The sequence below is a fragment of the Electrophorus electricus genome, chromosome 24 (genome assembly GCF_013358815.1).
Source record: "Electrophorus electricus isolate fEleEle1 chromosome 24, fEleEle1.pri, whole genome shotgun sequence".
Classification (NCBI taxonomy): Eukaryota; Metazoa; Chordata; class Actinopteri; order Gymnotiformes; family Gymnotidae; genus Electrophorus; species Electrophorus electricus.
The window spans coordinates 4,129,735-4,150,324 of record NC_049558.1 but is presented as its reverse complement, the minus strand read 5'-3'; the positions used below and the strand labels follow the sequence as shown (position 1 = coordinate 4,150,324).

The 20,590-nt window shown below is 44.0% G+C and overlaps 1 protein-coding gene across 8 annotated transcripts in view; it reads left to right on the top strand.

The window, feature by feature from the left end:
• Positions 1–19,602, top strand: part of rap1gap (RAP1 GTPase activating protein) — a 53,169-nt gene extending 33,567 nt beyond the window's left edge. For 4 of the 8 annotated variants that reach the window (XM_035522510.1, XM_035522507.1, XM_035522514.1 and 1 more), the window contains 22 exons: positions 204–251; positions 837–875; positions 971–1,156; positions 1,747–1,850; positions 2,463–2,541; positions 2,760–2,813; positions 3,067–3,150; positions 4,183–4,283; positions 4,515–4,644; positions 7,183–7,338; positions 7,705–7,776; positions 7,936–8,022; positions 8,202–8,342; positions 10,098–10,247; positions 12,230–12,307; positions 13,615–13,724; positions 15,268–15,366; positions 15,566–15,701; positions 15,888–15,999; positions 16,228–16,331; positions 16,848–16,895; positions 17,209–19,602. In XM_035522510.1, coding sequence (XP_035378403.1) covers positions 204–251; positions 837–875; positions 971–1,156; positions 1,747–1,850; positions 2,463–2,541; positions 2,760–2,813; positions 3,067–3,150; positions 4,183–4,283; positions 4,515–4,644; positions 7,183–7,338; positions 7,705–7,776; positions 7,936–8,022; positions 8,202–8,342; positions 10,098–10,247; positions 12,230–12,307; positions 13,615–13,724; positions 15,268–15,366; positions 15,566–15,701; positions 15,888–15,999; positions 16,228–16,331; positions 16,848–16,856 — 2,079 coding nt within the window. In that variant the 3' untranslated portion in view covers positions 16,857–16,895; positions 17,209–19,602. The remainder of the gene's footprint in view (positions 1–203; positions 252–836; positions 876–970; positions 1,157–1,746; positions 1,851–2,462; positions 2,542–2,759; positions 2,814–3,066; positions 3,151–4,182; positions 4,284–4,514; positions 4,645–7,182; positions 7,339–7,704; positions 7,777–7,935; positions 8,023–8,201; positions 8,343–10,097; positions 10,248–12,229; positions 12,308–13,614; positions 13,725–15,267; positions 15,367–15,565; positions 15,702–15,887; positions 16,000–16,227; positions 16,332–16,847; positions 16,896–17,208) is intronic. The other 4 variants (XM_035522508.1, XM_035522511.1, XM_035522512.1 and 1 more) reach the window with 4 other exon arrangements.
• Positions 19,603–20,590: the final 988 nt, after the last annotated feature.

Here is a 20,590-nt window from a genome sequence, read left to right as displayed (position 1 = left end):
ATTTATGTGTAACATTTTATTGATTTTTATTTTATTTTATTTTATTTTTGAAGCAATCAGTGTTCTGATATATTAATGTTTTGCTAATGAAAAGCTTCTAAATCCTTTCCCCTTAAACGTGGCATGGCGGGTTGATCAGTAGTGTGCTGGCTAAAGACCACGCTGACAGGTTTGTTACTTTTGCTTTTATCTGTGTCCTTCAGAGCAACAGAATGGATGAACAGAGGTGTGCCCTTCCTCCCCCCCTCAAGGTACCTTCACCTTCTCCCATCGTCTTGCACCCACAGCTGCACACGAGAACCCAACACAGAGGCTACCATTGTCTCAGGATCACAAGCTGGTAGTCTTATCTGACCTGCAGACAGCTTCAAACGGGAGGGTCAGGTATCAGTCCTGCCGACAAGCACTGCGCTGAGACACGGCAAAGCCTTCTCCCAGACACTAGCTAATAGAGCTGCAGTCAAATGAGATGAATCGGCGTTGAACAATATGCCCGGTCCTGGGGCCTTTTTTACTAAAATGAGTTGATGTGAACAGTGAATCATTTTGGCAGTGAAGTGTTTTATTAGAAGAAGTGAGAGTGATTCATTTATTGGCCAATGCAGCACATGCTTAGCTTGACACAACCTTTTTTAAGTGCATTTGAGGATTTAATAGGAACCATTTATCATTAAGCATCATATGTGTGAATCTTTTTTTTTTTTTTTTTTTAATATTGTGTTTTTCCAGCATTAAGTATTATCTGTTTTTCAGCTATAACTCCAGGCTTTTAAATGTTATTTTTTTAAAAAAAATGCAAGAAATGATCTGTGTTTGGTTGTGTTTGTATTCATTAGACTGAGGAGGACTATATCCCATACCCCAGTGTCCATGAGGTAGGGCAGGGTCCAGTATGAGCAGCCACTATCACTTTCCGTTTTTATATGCCTCCTACCCAGCTTCACATATGTGTGTATGCTTGCTGTGTCAGGTGTTGGGCAGAAAGAGCCCCTTCCCCCTCATCCTGCTGCCCCAATTCGGGGGCTACTGGATCGAAGGCACCAATCACAAGCTGAGCAACGGCACCGACCCCACGCTGCTTCCCTCCCCCATGTCCTGCCTGAAGCTGGAGTGCAACACCACCGCCAAGATCTACAGGAAACAGTTCCTGGGCAAGGTGAGTTTCACACACTGCAAGCTGCTAAAATGCAGCTCAAACGCTGAAACCCAGCAGACAGGTTCGCAGCACTCGCAGGGAGCTTGTATCCCTCCTGACCTTTTCGGCTGCTTGTATTTTGCGTTTATGCAGGGATGTTTGCGTTCGGAAAGAAAAAAACAACTCTCACGAGGATGGGAAAATACAATATACTAAGAAAAGACAAGAAGGCCCATATCTGACTTTACTGTGTGGATATCCACAACTTTCACTTACTTTCAGTAAACATATGGGACCTAACCAAACATGCCATAGAACATGGTTCTAATGAAGACGTATTAGATTTGCCTTTTGAGTCAATTACTTAGGTTTGCTTTTAGATTAGCGTAATGCTATGAAATTGAATAAAATCTCCATAATGCATGAGAATGAGAAGCGGTATGAGAAGTGACAGCGGTGAGGCCTTGGAAAGGATTTTTAAGAAATGTGCGGCTCCCGTGTTGCCAGCCCTGCGTGAGCATGTGCGTGTGAGTCTGCGTGTCTTGAAGGCTGTGGGTGTGTGTCTCCAAGGAAGTGTGCTCTCTCACTTCTGCCTTCTGCTCTGTCATTAGGAGCACTTTAATTACTACACTGTGGACAGCGCTTTGGGCCACCTGGTCTTCTCTGTTAAATATGAAGTGATCGGAGAGCAGGAACACCTCCGGCTCATGCTCAGGTAGCCCCCATACCACATACTGCCCACATACCTCTCTGCCCCTCCTCCGCGCTCGCTCTTTCTCTCCCCTAGACTTCCACAGTTGCCCCACTCTGCAGCAGTAGGAGGCCAGTGACAGCTACGCCTTTGACAAATGCTCTCCGCCCGCACTGGCTTGGTTTGGAAAGCATTTACATTTTAAGTGGAGATCACACTGGACGTGGCACTGTCAGTCCTCTGAAAGCCATGAGTCATATCCGGTGACAGTAATATCCCCCCTCCATCACATAGTTTTCCCATGAGATTACATGGGCAGCATGTCCGCAGCCCCATCCTTTCAGACTCCAGATGGACGACATTAGGCCAACGCGTGGGCAGACGGACAACCGCAGGACATTACTGCCATCTTACCCATGTGACATAGTTACAGCAACCACACTGACACTTAATATAACCACATGATGAGAAAGGCCGTTGCATCTCTACAATTCCACCAGTTGCGATACCTAACATTTCACTTTCATGTAAGTTCCATTGACGTGTTTCTCGGTAATGTCAGGAAGACAATGACAATATGACCTGCTGCCCTGCAGTTTCTGTCTTGAGTTAACAAATGGCTCTCCTCTTTCCCAGGACCAAATTGAAAACTTATCATGATGTGATCCCAATATCTTGTCTGACTGAATTCCCCAACATTGTCCAGATGGCCAAGGTGAGAGCGAGACACAAGGTCACAGGAGCGCAGAGCTTTTCGTTACCGCCATCCTGCCATTGTAATTTATCATCATTCACTCGGAATGACAAGACCGATGGGTTCGGTCCCAGCGCCCCTGACAAAAGAGCCCCAGGCATCGCATTCACTTCCACGGCAAACAGTGAGAACAAAAGCAAAAAAATCAATCAGCATTTTCCCTCCGTTCTTATTCCCAGCTGGTGTGTGAGGAGGTGACCGTGGACCGCTTCTTCCCTGTGCTTTACCCAAAGGTAGGCAGCTCCTCGCCGCACGCATTTAGCCCTTCAATCAGTGGCTCTGCTTGCGTCGTCCAACTACAATTAAAGAATGCTTGTAATTTGGGAATTGCCATCCCAGGCCCGGGTGATAAATTGTCCTTCTTAATTAAGCCTGCTGTCGGGAGTTGTCAGAGCAGCGAGGGAGCACGGCATGCTTCTCGCTCTCCCTCGTTGCCACGCGATGTTCATGCTAACAATTCCAAGTTCTTTCTGGTTTGTCCTGCAGGCTTCAAGGCTCATTGTCACTTTTGATGAACATGTCATCAGCAACAACTTCAAGTTTGGAGTGATTTATCAGACGTTCGGACAGGTGTGTCCTCTGAGGGCTCGGTATCCTCCTGGTGTCCTGCATAACTGATTTGACACAGCATTATGCGCCTGTTTGTAGTCTATTTTAAGTATTTTACTCTGTGATCAAACAAAGCTGTCATTCAAATACCACCCAGATGCCCCATCCACTGACAAAAAGGCTTTTAAAATGAACAAACACACTCCACGATGACAAGTCCTCTTCATATAATACTTCCTTTTGAATGAACAAGCCAGAAATATCACGGCCACAAATGCCACTTCTGCTCACCTCTTATTAAAATGATAACGGTATTGTTCGTAGCGAGGCCTGGTAGAGGCTTGAAGGCATTGGCCATCTCCTTGACCTTTTAAGGTGGGAGGCGAGAGGGGCAGCAGCAGGAGAGGGAGAAAGAGAGAGAGCCCTGGAGAGCTAGCACCTTTAGCGTTAGCATGGTGGAAGGGGGCGGGGGCTTTCGTGAGGAGGCAACCACTGAAAAAGCTGTTTCCTCTCACTCCTGTTGATCGGCACTTACCAAAAGCTCATCAGGAGACCTACACCTTATCATGCCCTAAAAAGACCCTCTCTAAGTCCGTCTACACACCTCCACCCACACATCCCCTGGCCTCACTAAATGGGACACTATGTTTCTCCAGGAAAGCAATTAGCAATATTAGCAATTTAATTAGGCTAATTGTCCCACAGGGAATCATAATGAACCAACCCTGTAGATTTGCTAATGTTGTGAGTAGGCATGTTTTTTTGTTTTTTTTCTGTCTTTCTCAAGTTGTTTGTTGATGCTGTTTGAAAAGGTTCGTTGCATTTAGCATTTATTGAATATCAGATTTTGTGCTCTCTAACAAAAGCCATGTCATTATGTTCTCTTGTAATTGTAATGACCCGTCTCAAAAGCAGGAACACTTCTATATTTGTTCACTGATTCATACAATTAATGGAGCATTTGGGGTGTCACAAAGACTTCCTGTGAATTTTCTGTTGTATTTCAGTGGTTATCGTGAATGCAAACATTGTGATGTATTTTTATCCATGCAGACATCAGAGGAGGAGCTGTTTGGGAATAACTTGGAAAGCCCTGCCTTTGTGGAGTTTTTGGAGTTTCTGGGACAAAAGATCGAGCTCCATGACTTCAAAGGGTAAGAAGCCAAGTCATGCTTTAGTCCTCCTTATTTTGATAGGCTGCACACCAACCTGACTCTTTTCAGTATCAATACCATAGAAGTCTGGAGTTCAAATTTAGATCAACCTTTAGCTCCGTAATGCTGACCCACCCGTGTCATGTCAGTGAAATCTTTTTTGCATCTTTTCTGACAAAGTGAATTAAACTGTAATAGTCTCATTGGCTGTACTCCTTGCCTCTGTTCTAGTTTTCGAGGTGGCTTGGATGTGACACACGGGCAGACAGGCATGGAATCGGTCTACCACAACTTCCACAGCAAGGAAGTGATGTTCCACGTGTCCACAAAGCTCCCCTACACAGAGGGAGACATGCAACAGGTGCGTGTCTTCTTCCAGTCCCTCCTCAAGAGCCTCTGCACTGTGGAATGTCTCTCAATTAGCAGACTACACTGTCTGTCCAATACTCTACTGGCTAGAGCTACGCTTTAGTTGAAACCTTTTGGCAGTGATGCTTTGTTTTGAACCATTTTCATATAAGGTTAACCTGTCAGCCTGAGCAGGCAAATGAGACAGACACAAGCCACAAGCCTTATGGCCAGACACCCTGCTCTGACCCTCACTCCCGTTGGGCTGGCTGTTTTGGCACCATGCACAGAATGACCTTCTTCCTGCTCCATGTCACCCAGTGCCAAAGCGTCCCCCCCCCCCCCCCGCTCTCTCTCACTCTCTCTCTCTCTCTCTCTCTCTCTCTCTCTCTCTCTCTCTCTCTCTCTCTCTCTCTCTCTCTCTCTCTCTTGCGCTCTCTCAGAGCCTACAGAGTGCCTACCACTCTCCCTGCCTAAGTGTGCAGAATAAAACCTTGCTGGTCAATAGAACTTTAGAAATGTAGCGATTCAATATTTTTGAAAAATCAAAGTCAGTATTGTGGCATGGGTTCAAAGGTATAAGTGCGTGAAATGGTGACTAGAGAGCTGGTTGATGCTTTGGGGGCTCCACATCGTTGTCAACATGGAGAGCTTTGTTTGCAAATCCTATAACCCATTCTCTATTATTTATGTAAAGAAACTATACCAAACTTGTAAAATCACACTGTATGAAGCTTGTCTCCAGTCACTAAGGCATTTTGAGATAAAGTTGTGACTTATCAAGTATTGCAATTCAGGTAAAAATATTTGCAAAATTAATTTGCAGCCATATCGCCCAACCCTTTTACACAAGTATGTAAGGTATGGTGGCCCAGAGAGTTCAATCACAACAGCGTTTAGGAAGTAAACACAAATTGTGAAAAAGAGTGCATTGAGGAAGCACACACAACCATTTTCAAAAACACTATATTTGAGGTCACTCACAAATGAAGTACTCCTGGCCAATATGTGTTAGCTTTTTCCACACAAATGTGTGAAGATTGTGGAATTATGCAATCAAATTATGCATTTGGTACTGATTTATTAACATTCTTGCTATAAATTACTTAGCTTAAATAATGTTATTTAATATAGGGTTTGGGCTCTATAGTGATTTTCTGGCTAACAAACTGTGATGAAGCACAGAACTTAAGATAATAACATTAACGTCAGGCTACAGCATGTTTTCAGGTAATAACTTTCCGTGAGGTAGCTTTTATGCATGAAGTGCTCCTAGTACGGTTATACACTTAACATTAAACGAAGAACACATACACAAACTAACGTTACAGCTACGAAGATCGACAGCAACACACACACATAGTGATAATGACCAACAGCGGTGCACACACTGAGCAGGTTTAAACAGACAGACAAACAACAGCAAACCCTGCGCAGGTGTGTGCAATCCCAGAGCGCGTGGTCACGACACACGTGAATCCCCCTGCTCGCGGCAGGCCATACCACGTGACTCATGTGGGGCGGAGCATCCCGTGACAGTGACCAGCAGCACCTCAATTTGTGAGCAAATGTAGCGATTCTGAAAATGCTTCTTCTTGTGGTTAACGCTGCTGTGTTGTGGCTTAAAGTTAATGGGACGCCACTTAGCCTTTCAGTGCAGTGAGTTTTTGTTTCCACAAATGCACCAATGTTTGTACTGTTTGTGTACAAAAACAGTACTGTTGTGTTTTTGCTGAATGTATTTCCATTTTTGCTTAATGCAGTCGTGTTTATCGAATGCCATTGTGATTCGATTCTCCAGGTCACCATATGCACAATTGTATGAAACACACACACATGCACACACACAGATATACATACATGCTCATGCTCGTTCCAAACTGCCACGTCAACAACACCTTTAAAAAACAGCTTTATGTTATAAATCATTTTATGATAGAAATCATTGCGCATTCTTTCTAGGCACGTATTAGTATATATTTTAGTCAACTGTGGTCACCTTGATTATTACTGCTCGCGCGACCTGTCTGTGTCCATTAGTCTTTTTGGTTTGTGTGCCATTCCCACTGAAGCTGAGAGACGGCCTCACCAGAGCCTAGCAGTAGCTAGATGCGACAGAGTAAAAGGTTTTTCCACGTTGTTATACATTGGTTTGAATGAGACGTGCCTTTTGCCAACAGGATTAGCCTCCCCTTGTTCCATCTGTTGGGTTTAGCTCATTTTGAAACATGGGAACATTTGTTTGTTCTAATATAAAATCTGATTAACCAGAAATTTACACGTAATTTATTTTTCAACATTGTTACCTTAGTAATAGCTTTTCAATAGGCCATCCGTTTAATGTGTACAGCTGTTTTGTGAATTAATACAAGTGAGTATTGAAAAACCAAAGGGACACATGTTTTGTCAGACAAAATTATACGAAAAATTTGACAAGCATAGCTAGGAGGGTAAAAAATAGATAATGACTGCTGTTTGTGCCTTTTACTTATTCATTGTCCCAATCCTGTTTCTCCATATGTGTCTGTCTGTGTCTTTCTCTCTGTTACAGCTCCAGAGAAAGAGGCATATAGGAAATGATATTGTAGCCATTGTGTTCCAAGAAGAGAACACTCCCTTTGTGCCGGACATGATTGCGTCGAACTTTCTGCATGCCTACATTGTGGTGCAAGTGGAGAACGCCTGCTCTGACAATGTCCTGTACAAGGTACAATATCCAGAGACAAACAGCTGGACACCACATTCCTTCAGCATGGGGCATCTGCACCACTGCCGTCACCTGAGTGGCTCCTTAGTGTTCTTTGCGGAACAGCTCTGAAGCCTGACGGCATGAGGGTTCGAGTCCGAGGGGAAATTGAACAGCAGCAGCAGCAGCATCACACTTTTTCTACTCTGTTCTGTAACTGTGTCCTCAAATAAACCAGATGTCCAAGTTAGGATAACATTTGTGATGCTTCTTGTAGTCCTTCCTTGAAGATTATTCGCAGTTTCTAGGAAACAGTTGGAAGAGCCACAAATGGTTCTGCGGGGGGATTCGGGTCGAAGTGTGTTTCATGTGTACCCACCGGTGCAGGTGTCAGTGACAGCCAGAGATGATGTCCCATTCTTTGGACCGGCCCTGCCTGATCCTGCCATTTTCAGGAAAGTAAGTCGACCAAATTCATACCAAGATCAGGCAGCATGTTTAGCGCTAATAAATGCAAATTGTGGTGGTGTGTGTTGTTGTTTTTTTCTTCCTTTGTTGCATTTTCCCAGTTCAGCAAATGTCTGTGCTCTTTTCTCGCCATTTCTCTCTGTCCCTTAGGGACCAGAATTTCAGGAGTTCTTGTTTACTAAGCTGATCAACGCCGAGTATGCCTGCTACAAAGCAGAGAAGTTTGCCAAACTGGAGGTGATCTACAAAACACCTGGATTTGAGACATCTGTATTAGATTAGCAGCATCAGACATTTGTCCATCATTTATTTAGATATATAATGTGCTGCTTGTTGTTTGTGCGCACGTGTGTGTGTGTGTGTGTGTGTGTGTGTGTGTGTGTTTGTGTGTGTTTGGGGGTGGGGTGGTTGGATAGGAGCGCACGAGGGCAGCCCTGCTCGAGACGCTGTATGAAGAGCTGCATATCAACAGCCAATCCATGCTAGGTCTGGGCGGAGACGAGGACAAACTGGAAAACGGAGGAGGGGGCGGAGGAGGCTTCTTCGAATCCTTTAAGGTAACCCAGCCCAGCAAGGCCGTGCAATGTGCCTGCCTCCCCGCAGGTTCCTTGTGGTAATCGGCGCTGAGAGTAGCTGGGCCAGACTAAGCTCCTTACCATATGAGTACCATACTGGCCTACTTTTCTGTGTCCACCACCTGGACTACATTTACCAGTGTTGGTGTGCTTGGTGCAATGGGTAGCTGTTGTGCTGGGATTTCTTACATAGTCGTTTTAAAAGACTGTGTCTGTGAGCTTACGTCGTCTTTAGTCAGGCTAACTCATACCTTAGTCACTGCACTGGTTTTGCTGCCAGGCTGCTTAGTAAGTCAGACTTTCTTTGTGCCGTGTGTAAATGGCGATTGCTACTGATCTCCGTTAGTAACACATCCCCTCCTGGATTGAGGTGCAGAGTCAGAATTCTCTGTACAACAACTATTCAGTAATCGCTTCGTTGCTCAACAGATTTTACAGTGCTGTAATAGTCATGTGTTTAGTGCTTATTCCTTTTAACACACTGTAGTAGATGTAATCCAGTGAGCCGATGATTACAGTAGCACCTTCTTTTTAATGGGTTCTTTTATGAGTTGTATATTGTAGAAGAACATTTTAGCAGTCAGAATACCTTTCATGTTGGTACCCAAATCAATTGCATATATGTGTTCACAGCACTTACATAACCTGAGCAATAAACAGTAATCTTGATACCCTGTTCAACTGATATTCCGCTGTATTCTCAATTGGTGTCTTAACAGTTACATAAAATTATTTTGTTAAATAAACACACATTAAGCAACTTATGCTCAATGTATATCTATATAGTTTACAATGAGCCAACAAGAACCTGGGGCTGGGATTGTTATATGAGAGGATGTGCCCTTGAGCATGTCCACCTCAGTGGTATTACTGGTGCTAGTCGGTGGATATGGCAGTTACCCAGGACTTAAAGGGCCCATATCCTACATTTTTACTTTAGTTTATATTTTTCCTAGTTGTCTACTTGCAAAGTTTGTGTAGCTTTCTATTCCAAAAATAGTCAGAATTCATTTTACTCAACCATTTTCTGACCTTTCTTTATCCCTTGCAGGCCATTTCTGTTACAGCGCCTTTAAGACAGATTTAAAATCTGATTGGCTGCCATGCCATGTAATGTGCCTCATTGAAAAAGCACTTTGAGCTGAAACATGCCTAAGTACTACAATGCCAGTAGGTGGGGCTAAAAGAAATGGGTAGAGATATGTAAATGAAATTGTTCTTGGGAATTCAGAGAAACTGTGATTTCAGAATGAGCTTTTTTCTGCATCTTAAATTACAAATATGGACTGGAGGAATGAATGGCGTGTTTTGGAACTTTACATATACATAGTTACATAGTCATATTTACATATTAATTAAAAATTCTTTATTTCAGTACAGTGAGGGAAATTCCATTTTCTATGATGGGGGGGCCCTTTAAGCATGAACTGATTAATCAGAATCACAGTTCTGCTCTGCCCTGTTCCTTTAACCTTACTGCCTGATTGTAGCCTGCATGCATTTCCATTCGGTTTCTCTGTACTCGCAGAGCTTTAACTCTCCTCGACGCTACATTCGGTGATGGCTCTCACCTTCTCTTCAGCTCTGCCGGGTGTCCTCGCTAACTAAGGGTCTGGCTTTTCACACATTTCCCCTTTCCCCTCGGCTTCGTGGCTCGCGGCTCCCTTGAGGTGGGCCCCTGCGTTGCCCTGCGCCTCGCTCACAATGTCTCCTCCCATGTCTCTCTCCGACCCTTAGCGGGTGATGCGCAGCAGAAGCCACTCTCTGGACACCTTGGGTTTCAGTAGCAGGAAGCACCCAGTCTCCTCTAGTCACAGCGGCAGTTTTACCCACAGCAACAACGGCCATCGCCTCCACTCACCAGAGACCCCCAAAATTCCCGGGATAGTAAGTAATGCGTCCCGCCCCTCTGGCCTCGAGATGCGGTGAACGATGTCCTCATTCCCAGCCCTACCACACTCACCCACAGTGTGCTTCACCCCACCAGTCACACCCTCACACACCAGCAGTTGCTAGATCGGGAACTGCCTTGCTATCCCATTTAAAGAGTTAGATCCTCTCTAAACAGATTCTAACACAGTGAAGACAAACCAAATAAGTGCAAACAAAATAAGACTAACATTTAATAGGTGAGCTACAAAAAAGACACAAGTGGCCAGTTTATTCATTTTTAATGTACAGTGTGTAAATCTTAACATTATTTGCCTTAATAAATCTAATATTTTAATTATCTTACTAATGGAACCTAGTAATTTTCTTCTTTCACTGCCTTTGAAACTCACTCCAGTGCACTCTCTGGTCTTACACATCTTACCTAATAATAATAATGTAGTTAAAATGTCCATCTGCTGTAGTAGAATCAGGTCTTATAAGACAAGTATCAGAGAAGCGTTGCAGTGCCTATCTAGTCAGGAGTGTTCCCTCCCATCTTGGATAGGAGTTGACCTTATTATGAAAGAGTTCCTGTTGGCATGCGGTGTTTGAGATCCACTGGGTTCTGACAGCTATACCATCCAATGCTCTGGAGTGAGTCACATATTGCCTTCGAACACATTTTGCCCAGAATGTTGGACATGATTCTTGTACCAAAAAAAGTTTTGGGCTTCCATATGAAAATATTCATGCCCTCATTCAAAATGTTCTTGCCCTTTTTTCTCCAGAGTCTGAACAGTAGTGTTTGCTGAGAGGTTTTAAGATGGATTTGCAGGTTTGCTTGGTAGGATCAGAAGGAGGATGCGAATGTGTTTGTGTATTCCCTGAAGCATCAGTGTGTGCATGTACAGTCTACTTGACAACCTGCTGAGTGAGAAGTGTGTGTGTGTGTGTGTGTAAGAGGGTTTTTGCTGCTCTGGTGTTTTGTCTATAGGCATAATTAGCAGATGAGCTGAGCTGTGCTTTGCTGTGTGTGGTGAGTATAACACAGTAGGGAACAAATTGCACTGTCCCCCGCCAACCCCAATCAACCAACCATCCAGCCAGTCAACCAGTGAGCCAGCCAGCTCCTCTCCATCTATGTCAGGGCTCCTTTCTGCCAAGCACAGCTGCCCTAATGGAGCTCTTTCCAGACCCAAGGATAGTTACAGCTCTCAGAAGCAAGGTGACTCACCCCAGTCTGCTCAGGTCCCTCTGGTGCCCTCCTCTCTCCATCTTTATCTGCAGAGAAACAGCCTGGATCAATGCACTCCTGTTCTGTTGTTTTTATTACCAGCCCCACTGTGTTTTCTGGCCAAAACCTCCTGTATTTTCATTTTATGTCAGTTGTATAGATTTTCTGACCTTGGCTAAGGTTGAAGACTGAAGCGAGTTTTCTGATGCAGGCATCTGCATAGTGCATTGCACCAAATGAAAGCCCATAGAAGAGCCCCTTAGAATTCTTAGAGAATTTCTTCTCCTGTAGATATCTTCCAGAGCTCTGTTGGATATACCAAAGCTCTGCAGCGTGAATAATAATGATGAACCCAATAAATCCTTTGTGTACAACTAACCTGTATTGTCTATCTTAACCAATGTCATAATTGTGGTAACCCGTATGTGTATGTGTGTGTATGTGTGTATCCTATGTACTATATGGTGCAAATAAGACCTTGTCTGCAGTGTCCTGATGTGTCTAACACTGCTGTGTGCTCCTCTCCTCAGCTCTGCTCTATGCTCTCTTGTCCCTCACAGGCCTCCGTATACACCATGGCTCCTCAGGTCCCTCTCCTCTCATTTGGCTACTCTGTTGTGATCATGACCTGTAACTGTTTAAAACTGCTTTAAAATGATCAGACACCTCAGTTGGCCTGCATTGTTTTATAACATAACGTTCTGCATGACAACTCATGGTTTTTCTCTCTCTCTCTCTCTCTCTCTCTCTCGGCCTTCTGCAGTCATTGCTTGTCCCAGGGAAAAGTCCCAGTAAATACGGACGTCGCGGCAGTGCCATAGGGATAGGAACGATAGAAGAGGTTCATGTTTAACTCTCACTCCTCTATCACTCTACATCTCTCACTGCATGACATCCATTACCACACCATCACATGACTATGGCATGGCATGAGCAGATATGGAAACAGCCCTCAAGTCAACCTCCTTATTTAATTCACCCCTAGTGGATAATAAGTTAATTAAGTTTGACTTAAGTTTAGTTTATCATACATAATTGCCGTCATACTGTTACCCGCTTATTGCATTCATTCCACATTCTAGTGTATTTAAAGATTCTGCCTGTAGATACCTCTAGCAAATGCCATATTCTCTAGGTGATAACACACGCCTGTTGCTGTAGCGACAGCATGCTGTCATGCAGTGGGAGCCTTAACCAGGTCTGCTGGCTTCTTCGCTCCCGCATTCACACGGACGACTCGTACGAGACCACTAGATCACTCGGAAAAGTCGCAGAGGCCTATTGCAAAATGTCACAGTTCCTCTCCAGCACCTCACTTTCCATGTCACTTTTCGTGTTTTTCCACCCGCTGTCCCACGTTGCCCTGCCTGATGCACGACCCCCCCCCCCCCCCCGCTGTGGAATGTACAGTCCTTGCTCATGTCTGCTATTCGTGCTGTGTTTACAGTTGGGTAGCGTAGGAACATGAAATGTAGGGGAAACAAATTCAGAGTCCCGCTGAAGCTCTTAAAGCCATTTTAGATATATTTTTAAAGGCTTTTTCAAGTCACATTTTGGAAGTCTTAAAGTGGAAGCAGTAAAACCCCGGCGTGCGGGCTGAGAGAACAAAACCCCACAGAGAGAGCAGAGCTGAGCAGGGCCTGTCAGGTTGGCCCCTTGGGCCCCTCAGAGAGGGCAGAGCTGAGCAGGGGCCCGACTTGCCAGACCCCTGGCTTTCATCTCCGAGACGTATGGAAGGCCAGCTGCGGCAGCCAGAACCCCCGGCCCGGAGGGCACACTGTAACCAGGCCCGTGCCTCGCCGCCACATTGCCGCCAGCGAGTCCAGCCTCACGTCAGCGGCTTCCCGTCTCCCAGAGATGTTGGCGCACGGCTTGTCACGATAACTGCTCTAAAAAAAAAAAAAAGACGAATCCTTATGAAATAACATAAAATGTGAAACAGGCATAGTGCCCAGGCAGACACTAACAAGCAAACGAGAAAAAATTATGTAACGTTAAGGACAGTCCGACCCCAATAAGCAGTTGCTTTAAAGAGGTAACAACTGTGCTTCTGCTCTGATGTACTTTATCACTGTGAGATGGGGCATGATGTCAGGTTATAAGTTGATGTGCGAGCTAAAGCTCACTGGCAGTGTTTCTCTCTTGCAGTCTCTAATCATTCCTGGGAAAAGTCCTACCAGGAAGAAGTCTGGCCCGTTCAGCTCTCGCCGAAGCAGTGCTATCGGCATTGAAAACATCCAGGAGGTGCAGGAGAGAAGGTGAGGAGCTAACGCAGCCCCACGGGAGCAGTCGCTCGTGAGATGCCACAGGTCATGACGTTAATGTGGACCTCCCAGCCAGAGCCAGCTGTTTTAGCAGGCCTCTCATTGGAGCAAGGTTGTGTGTGTGCGTGTGCGTGTGTGTGCGTGTGCGCGCATGAGTGGGGAAGGGTCACTACCGTTTTGTCTGAGGACAGGACTGTGCTCTGTGTCTCTCTGCCTGGCATCAGTGTCAGGGGCGGCAGGCCTGCCACGGATCCCTCCAAGTACCGAAGGCACCGTAGAGCACCGCCTCTCTAAACAGAGGGCAGCCTGGCCCTTTAGATAACCTCAAAATCCACAATAGACCTGAAGTACTAAGCTATTGCACCTTTGATCAAATTAAACATGCATTTGAAATTCGCAGTGCAACTAACTGGCCACTCTTCACCAAGGTTTAGTTATGTATAATAAGAATTCCCAGAGGGAAAGTGTCAGTACGTAAGGGAAGCGAGTGTGCTTGACACAAACTCAAAGCATGTGTGGCCTGTGCACCTGCAACGTTTAGGGCCCTGATTTCAGCAGGCAGCATGACCCGCGTGATCTCTGCTACACTGAAAGAACATGGAAAGGCACGCCTCCCTCTTTTTTCTAAGCGCATCCATACATGCTGTGCACAAAGGCACCGAGTGAATTGGGCCAATAAAATAAGCAGGAGTGATGACTGATTAATTAATAACTTCTCAGCCAATCATTGCTTATCTTGCACCTTTCAAACCATTGTGCACTGTGATCCTACAATAAAAAAGTGCAGCTTTGAAAACACTATGGAGAAAGTACTTTGAATGTTGTGAAGTCGCATTTTTCTCATCTCCTTCTGTATGTATGGTAAGGGTAGAGCTAGTTATGACTCCTTGAACGTAGCCTATAGTTAAAGAGGATTTAGTGCTATTAGATTTAGGATTTCAGTTCTGAATGTATTAGTATTCCTGGCCATGGAGCATCAGATCTAGGATTATTAGCATTATTGCATGACTCACTGTGAATTTCCTGCATCCATTTCGTTTGCTGATGGAATGAACAAATTGCTGAGTGCAGTGTTTAACATTGTACCCGGGGCGCTTATCGCAGGTTTCATAAAAATACCAACACATCATCTAGTGTTGCCTTGTTTACACACAACTCCCAATACATCATGCCGACCTTCTCACCCTCACGCGGTGTGTTGAGCATGAAATTACCGAAACAAAAATACCAAAGTCAGAAAGATGCCCGTTATAAGTCGTGGAACCATATGTAACGGTTTTGACAAACTCATGAAGACAGAGTTCTATATGTTTTTATGTAAAACAGTGACACAGTGCAACTTTCAGATTGATGTGCTCTTTTGAGATTCTTATCATTCAGCAAACTGATGCATCATATTATTTACAAATTGATGTCTAATACACTTCTATACTAACCAACAGTATAGCAAGTACATGTGAGCATAACTGGAGTGGTACTGTATAACGTTTAAGGGATGCCTTTGCTGCCATCTAATGGTCTGGGGGTTTATGTCCAGCACTCAGAAAACTCCTGACAGTGGGCACGCCTCCCAGGACCCCAAGTCTGAAAACTCCTCCAATCAGAGCTCCCCTGAGGTCCTCACTACTAAGAACAGGTAGGGAACATGACTGTCAGAGAATTTATATTAGCAGAATATGGAATTAAGTGTTTTAGATTTGTACAGTTTAGGGTTTGGCTAGAGCATACGTGTAGCAGTATATTGCTCCAGTGGTGCACAGTTTAGTAAATTGTGTGTGTGTGTGTGTGTGTGTGTGTGTGTGTGTGTGTGTGTGTGTGTGTGTGTGTGTGTGTAGCTCAGCCATGTGTTGTAGGGCTCCCTCAATCCCTGAAGCTCAGGACTTGTCCCGCTCCTCCTCGAATGCCAGCAGCTTCGCCAGCGTGGTGGAGGAGAACGAGGCCGAAGCCCCGGACGACTACGACACAGGCATGGTGAGCGCCACCCACCCCACACCGCAGCAAATACCCACGCCTATCAGATCCAACCACCCCACACAGCAGCAAATACACTTGCCCAACAGCTCCACCCACCCCACACAGCAGCAAATACACCCAACAGGTCTACGGCGTGTCGACCGCACAGAGTAAGCATGCACGTGCGTTTATGTTTGTCTGCAGGAGAGCATGTCTTCGGCAGGGACGCCACACAAGCGGGACTCCTTCACTTACAGCGCGTGGCTGGAGGACAGCATGAGGAGCGTCAGCACCACCAGCAGGGGGAGCTGTCCCGGTGAGCCCACAGCAGCCCAACATGCTGGACTGTTAAACCGGTGCCTGTCTGAGCCACTTCCCGGGATTACCCATGAGCAGTTCAGACCACCTGTGCTGTAGCTGTCACTGCGCAAAGAGATGAGGTTCATCCGTGCACAAAATGAATGATGCGCTCCAGTTGCACATGTGTGCTGATGTGAGACAAGGTGAGTGTAGGAAGGCTCACCCTGGACTGTGCCTGTCCTAGCTGCAGGCAGACCCAGCCACCCAGAAGGCCGGAAGGGCAGTGAGCCAAATCGCACGGACATCCGCATCAAGCTGGAACGACCGCACGACCACAAATCGACATCGGTAAGACACCTAGCAGTGCTGAGCTAAATTATCTAACTGCAGCTATTTAAACATCTCGCTTATTTAGCTTGTGCAAATAGAGCTGCATACAAGTAACATAACAACTACATATAAATATTTGTTTTTGAAATTCTTTTTTATTATAGTTTGAGGTTCAATGAAGTCTAAATTTTCAAACAGTCTGCTTTCTTACTTTTTAAGGTTTAAACAAGTGGTGTTCACTACGGGTGTAGTGTATGTTAGTATCCAGACCAGACCGTGTGGTTTCTGTTCATGTTATTTCTTCTCTTTGTTACATTTACTTGAAAATAATGGTTCTTAATTGCATGCAAGTGTCTAAAAATGTTCTCCGCAGCATAAATACACACACAGTCACAAGAGAAGCGTGTGTGTGTGTGTGTGTGTGTGTGTGTGTGTGTGTGTGTGTAACGTATGTGAATTATGCACAAGTGAGACATTTTTGCTTCTTCCCTTTTAAGCCTGATAACTGTGTGTATGTGTGTGGGCCCTATGCAGAACTGCTAGCCTCCCCCATCTGATTGCTTCATGGATTTCCATCGAAAGGTCAGCTCTCTCTCAACAGACCCTCACTAATCTACCAAACGTCAGCAAACATAACCAAAGCATTACTGTAAGAAATAAATCTATACGACCATTACACTGTAAGATAAAAGGAGACAGATAAAAGAGCCTTTCTAACTTTGATCAAAATATTGACTTTTCTATTGTTTTAGATGTTAAGAACAAAGTAAGAATGTAAATTTAAAGCATTCAGTAATTTTCCTTTATAAAAGAATATTTCTAATAAGTCTGATATAGTTTTTATTCATGTCAGTGTACCTTATGCTCAAATACCTTGTTTCTCCATGTTTATCAGTGTCGCCCTCAGTAGCATTCCCCTAAAAACACCCCCTCACAGAAGAGAGGTGAGCCCTGGTTCTGGCTGTGATTGCTGACGGCGACGACGATGATGATGCCGAAGATAACTCCAGTCTGCCACTAGAGTGAGAGGGGACAGGACATGATCATGTGACCATGCTCTGCACCAGACTTCATTTTAACCAGGTGGCACAGTGCAGAAGTGTGTGCATGTGTGTATATAAGAGACAGATATTGGGGGCAGGGGGCGGGGTTGGGGTGGTTTCACAGGCTGACCTCAATTATACTGCATGGCTACTTGTCTCTCAGTCCTCCCACTCAGCCTCAGTATAGAATTTAGTTTTTGGGTCTGTGTCTGATGTGCTTTTTGCCCTGTGAATCTGTGTGCTCATTTAATAAAGAACGCTGTCTGTTTATTGTCCTAAAGCTGCAAACCCCCTGCACCCTGAAAAACATGAACATTTTCTGCATTTCTGTGTTCAACAAGGTCTCTTTCAGATCTACCACAAGGACGCCTGAAATGTGTCTGAGGCATTGATATCAGCAGGGGTTTTTTTGTTGCTGTTTTGTTGCTGTTTTGTTCCTTCATTTGATCTTGAAATAACTGTTGATACAGATTAAATTACTTGTGTTGCTTACAACTCATGACAAATGTGCAGTTAACGTAGACGTATCGGTCGATGTCGAATCAAAGACGTTAAAGGCTAACGTAAATGCTGGTATGGGGAAGGAGCAGTCAGAGAAAGCAGATGGAAATGCATCCCTGCAGAGTCCAGCAAACAAGGCCTGCATCACTAGCAGTGAAAGACAAAAAGGGACAAGTTAATTATGCTTAACTCCAGTAATTATGGAGTGGATATTCTTTCTGCAGAACTTGCTAGCGACGTTACATGTAAATGCCTTAATGCTCAAGCAGGTGATTTATGCAGGGGAATTTTGTTTTGCACAAACCCGTTAAATATGCCCAGCTTCCGACTGTCTAGCTGTATGTTACACTTTAACGTTACAGCACGTGTTTTGCCTTGCACTCAAAGTGAAGCTTCTTAGTTTGGTTTTGCCACAGTTACAGCCTAGTGTATCAGGGTTGTAATTCCAGTCTAGCGATACATGGTCCTTTATTTGGGTCCTTGTTATAGCCGTGGAATGCTCCTCAATTATGTAGAACTTCAACAATATACATCATATTGTCAGTTCTTTCATAGACTTGGCATTGTGTGTTATGCTAACATGAGTATAAATTGGTGTCTTGGTTGCTTTCGGTATGTGGACACACAGGCCATATGTCCAGTAGACCTGTGGAGAGTAATGAAAAAAGACTTGGAGGACTGATGGGTGCCTTCTGAGCTACTATGAAAATCAAATCAGAAAGGATTTGGATTATAAATAGACATTGTAAAATCCACTTCTCTGGGATGCTTTTTGGATATTAATTTTAGTCTTTGTAATATGTGTATGCCAAAATCTAATCTCCGTTTACAATGTAAATTGGGATTTTCCCATTTAGAATACTTTTTAAAAAATTGTTGTTGTTGCTATACTCTGCTTAATCTGTATCCAGATAACAGTCCTGTCTGTTAACCTCAGCAATGCCAAAATCATCGGGTGCCCTTATTTAACTAAACATGATTGATCACTGAAAAATAACCAGCACAAAATGGTGCATTGTGTATGAACTGAGTTGCCTTACTGTAAGAAATGTCCATGATCAAGGAGGCTGTGAACTAGCTGTAGATATCACTGTTAATGTACATATGAAGCTACGTGTTTGTGAAAATAATTAAGTTAACTGCCTGTTTGTGATTGATTGTCCCTTTAACCACTACATGATCAGAATCAGAATAACACTTTATTATTCAAGTATATTTGCACATACAAGGACTTTATCTTTGGTTACACAACAGCAATCAAACCTGTGTAGTGCTCATTAATTACTTCAATTCTTGTCATGATACACAGAAGTAGCAGGTTAATGGGAGGATTGCGTTTTAATGAGCATATTTCAAATCTGTCCCCCTTTCATGTGTCATTGTTGTGTGTTTACATGTTGAAATGCAGGTCTCAAGATAATGCAGCATCATTTCTGTAGTCGTACAAAATAAACTATGTTTGAATGAAATTGCTTTGGGCAACCTTGCTTGGCCTATTTGTGCCCTGTTGTGAATTGTGGTTCTTTTATGCTACAAGTATACATATTGTAGTTTCAGTGGTTTGGGGGAGAAATCTGTGCTGTTCTATGCAGGTTGTTGATAAAACATTGCTATATGCTCCTATTAAACAACTACACACATGACCGGTTTATGCTTTTGTGCAGTCGACCTTGTAAATACAGCTGTTTTGTACATTGGCCTACTGCCGAGAAAAGATGAAATAAACAAACTTGGGTGTAATGGTTTTTGAGTGTTGACTGTCTCATTCAAAAACATGTATTATCAAAATGTATTTTAATTGATTGTTTTAAAATATTCATTTATTTCATGATTGATTAACATGATGTGCAGGTTTAGTTCAAACATTAAGCTGTTTTTGCTTCCTGGGTCATGCATCGGTTACATTTTTGCTTAACAGAGTTCCTTTGTTTAGGGGGACGCAAATGCAAATATTGCTCACAGCTGGGGCTACACAACTGCTCAAAGAGATATCAAGTTTCCATAGCAACTGGTCTTCTCTGGATTTTCTCCTCAAGACAGGTAGACACAGCATTATTATTGGGTTGCAACATGTATCAAAGCAAGCAGTTTAGCTCCTTGAAGAGCTACAAGCATGTCAATTTATTTATGAACACTAGAGGGCGCTAAATTGAACGCTCACTACCATCTGAGGGGAAACTCTTCAAAGATACTCATTCGCATTCAATCCCACTCCGAGTTCAAGCTGAACCCAGGCAAATGTGATTAAGTAGTTACTTGTGATAAAGGTAAAACTTTTCAGTTACCTTAACGTTTTAATTTCACATGAACGTGTAAGATATATTCCAGATTGGTAGCAAAATGTTGTTAGACAAACACATCTACATTGCTCGTTGCCCTAGCTGCTGAAGGCGGTACCATTGAGGATCTTGCATAACGTGGTAACGGGACTCATAAAAGGCATTCCAGCCATGTGTATCAAGGTTATATGCTCAATTCAAATAAAGGTTATGATATTTAACAGTGTCGGGTATCGTTAAAATCATACAGCCCTACTGTCTGACAGATAACCACCCGGCGCACTTTCTGAGAATTCACTGAATTCACTCATTTGTAATAGTTTTAGTCTCTACTAGTCTTCATTAACGCTCACTGTTTTACTAGTGTCATGGAGCTGGGCCTTGTGACACCCTTTGGAATACACAGCAGTGAGCTGAATTTGAGTACAACACTAGATTTGTATGTCAAATACAA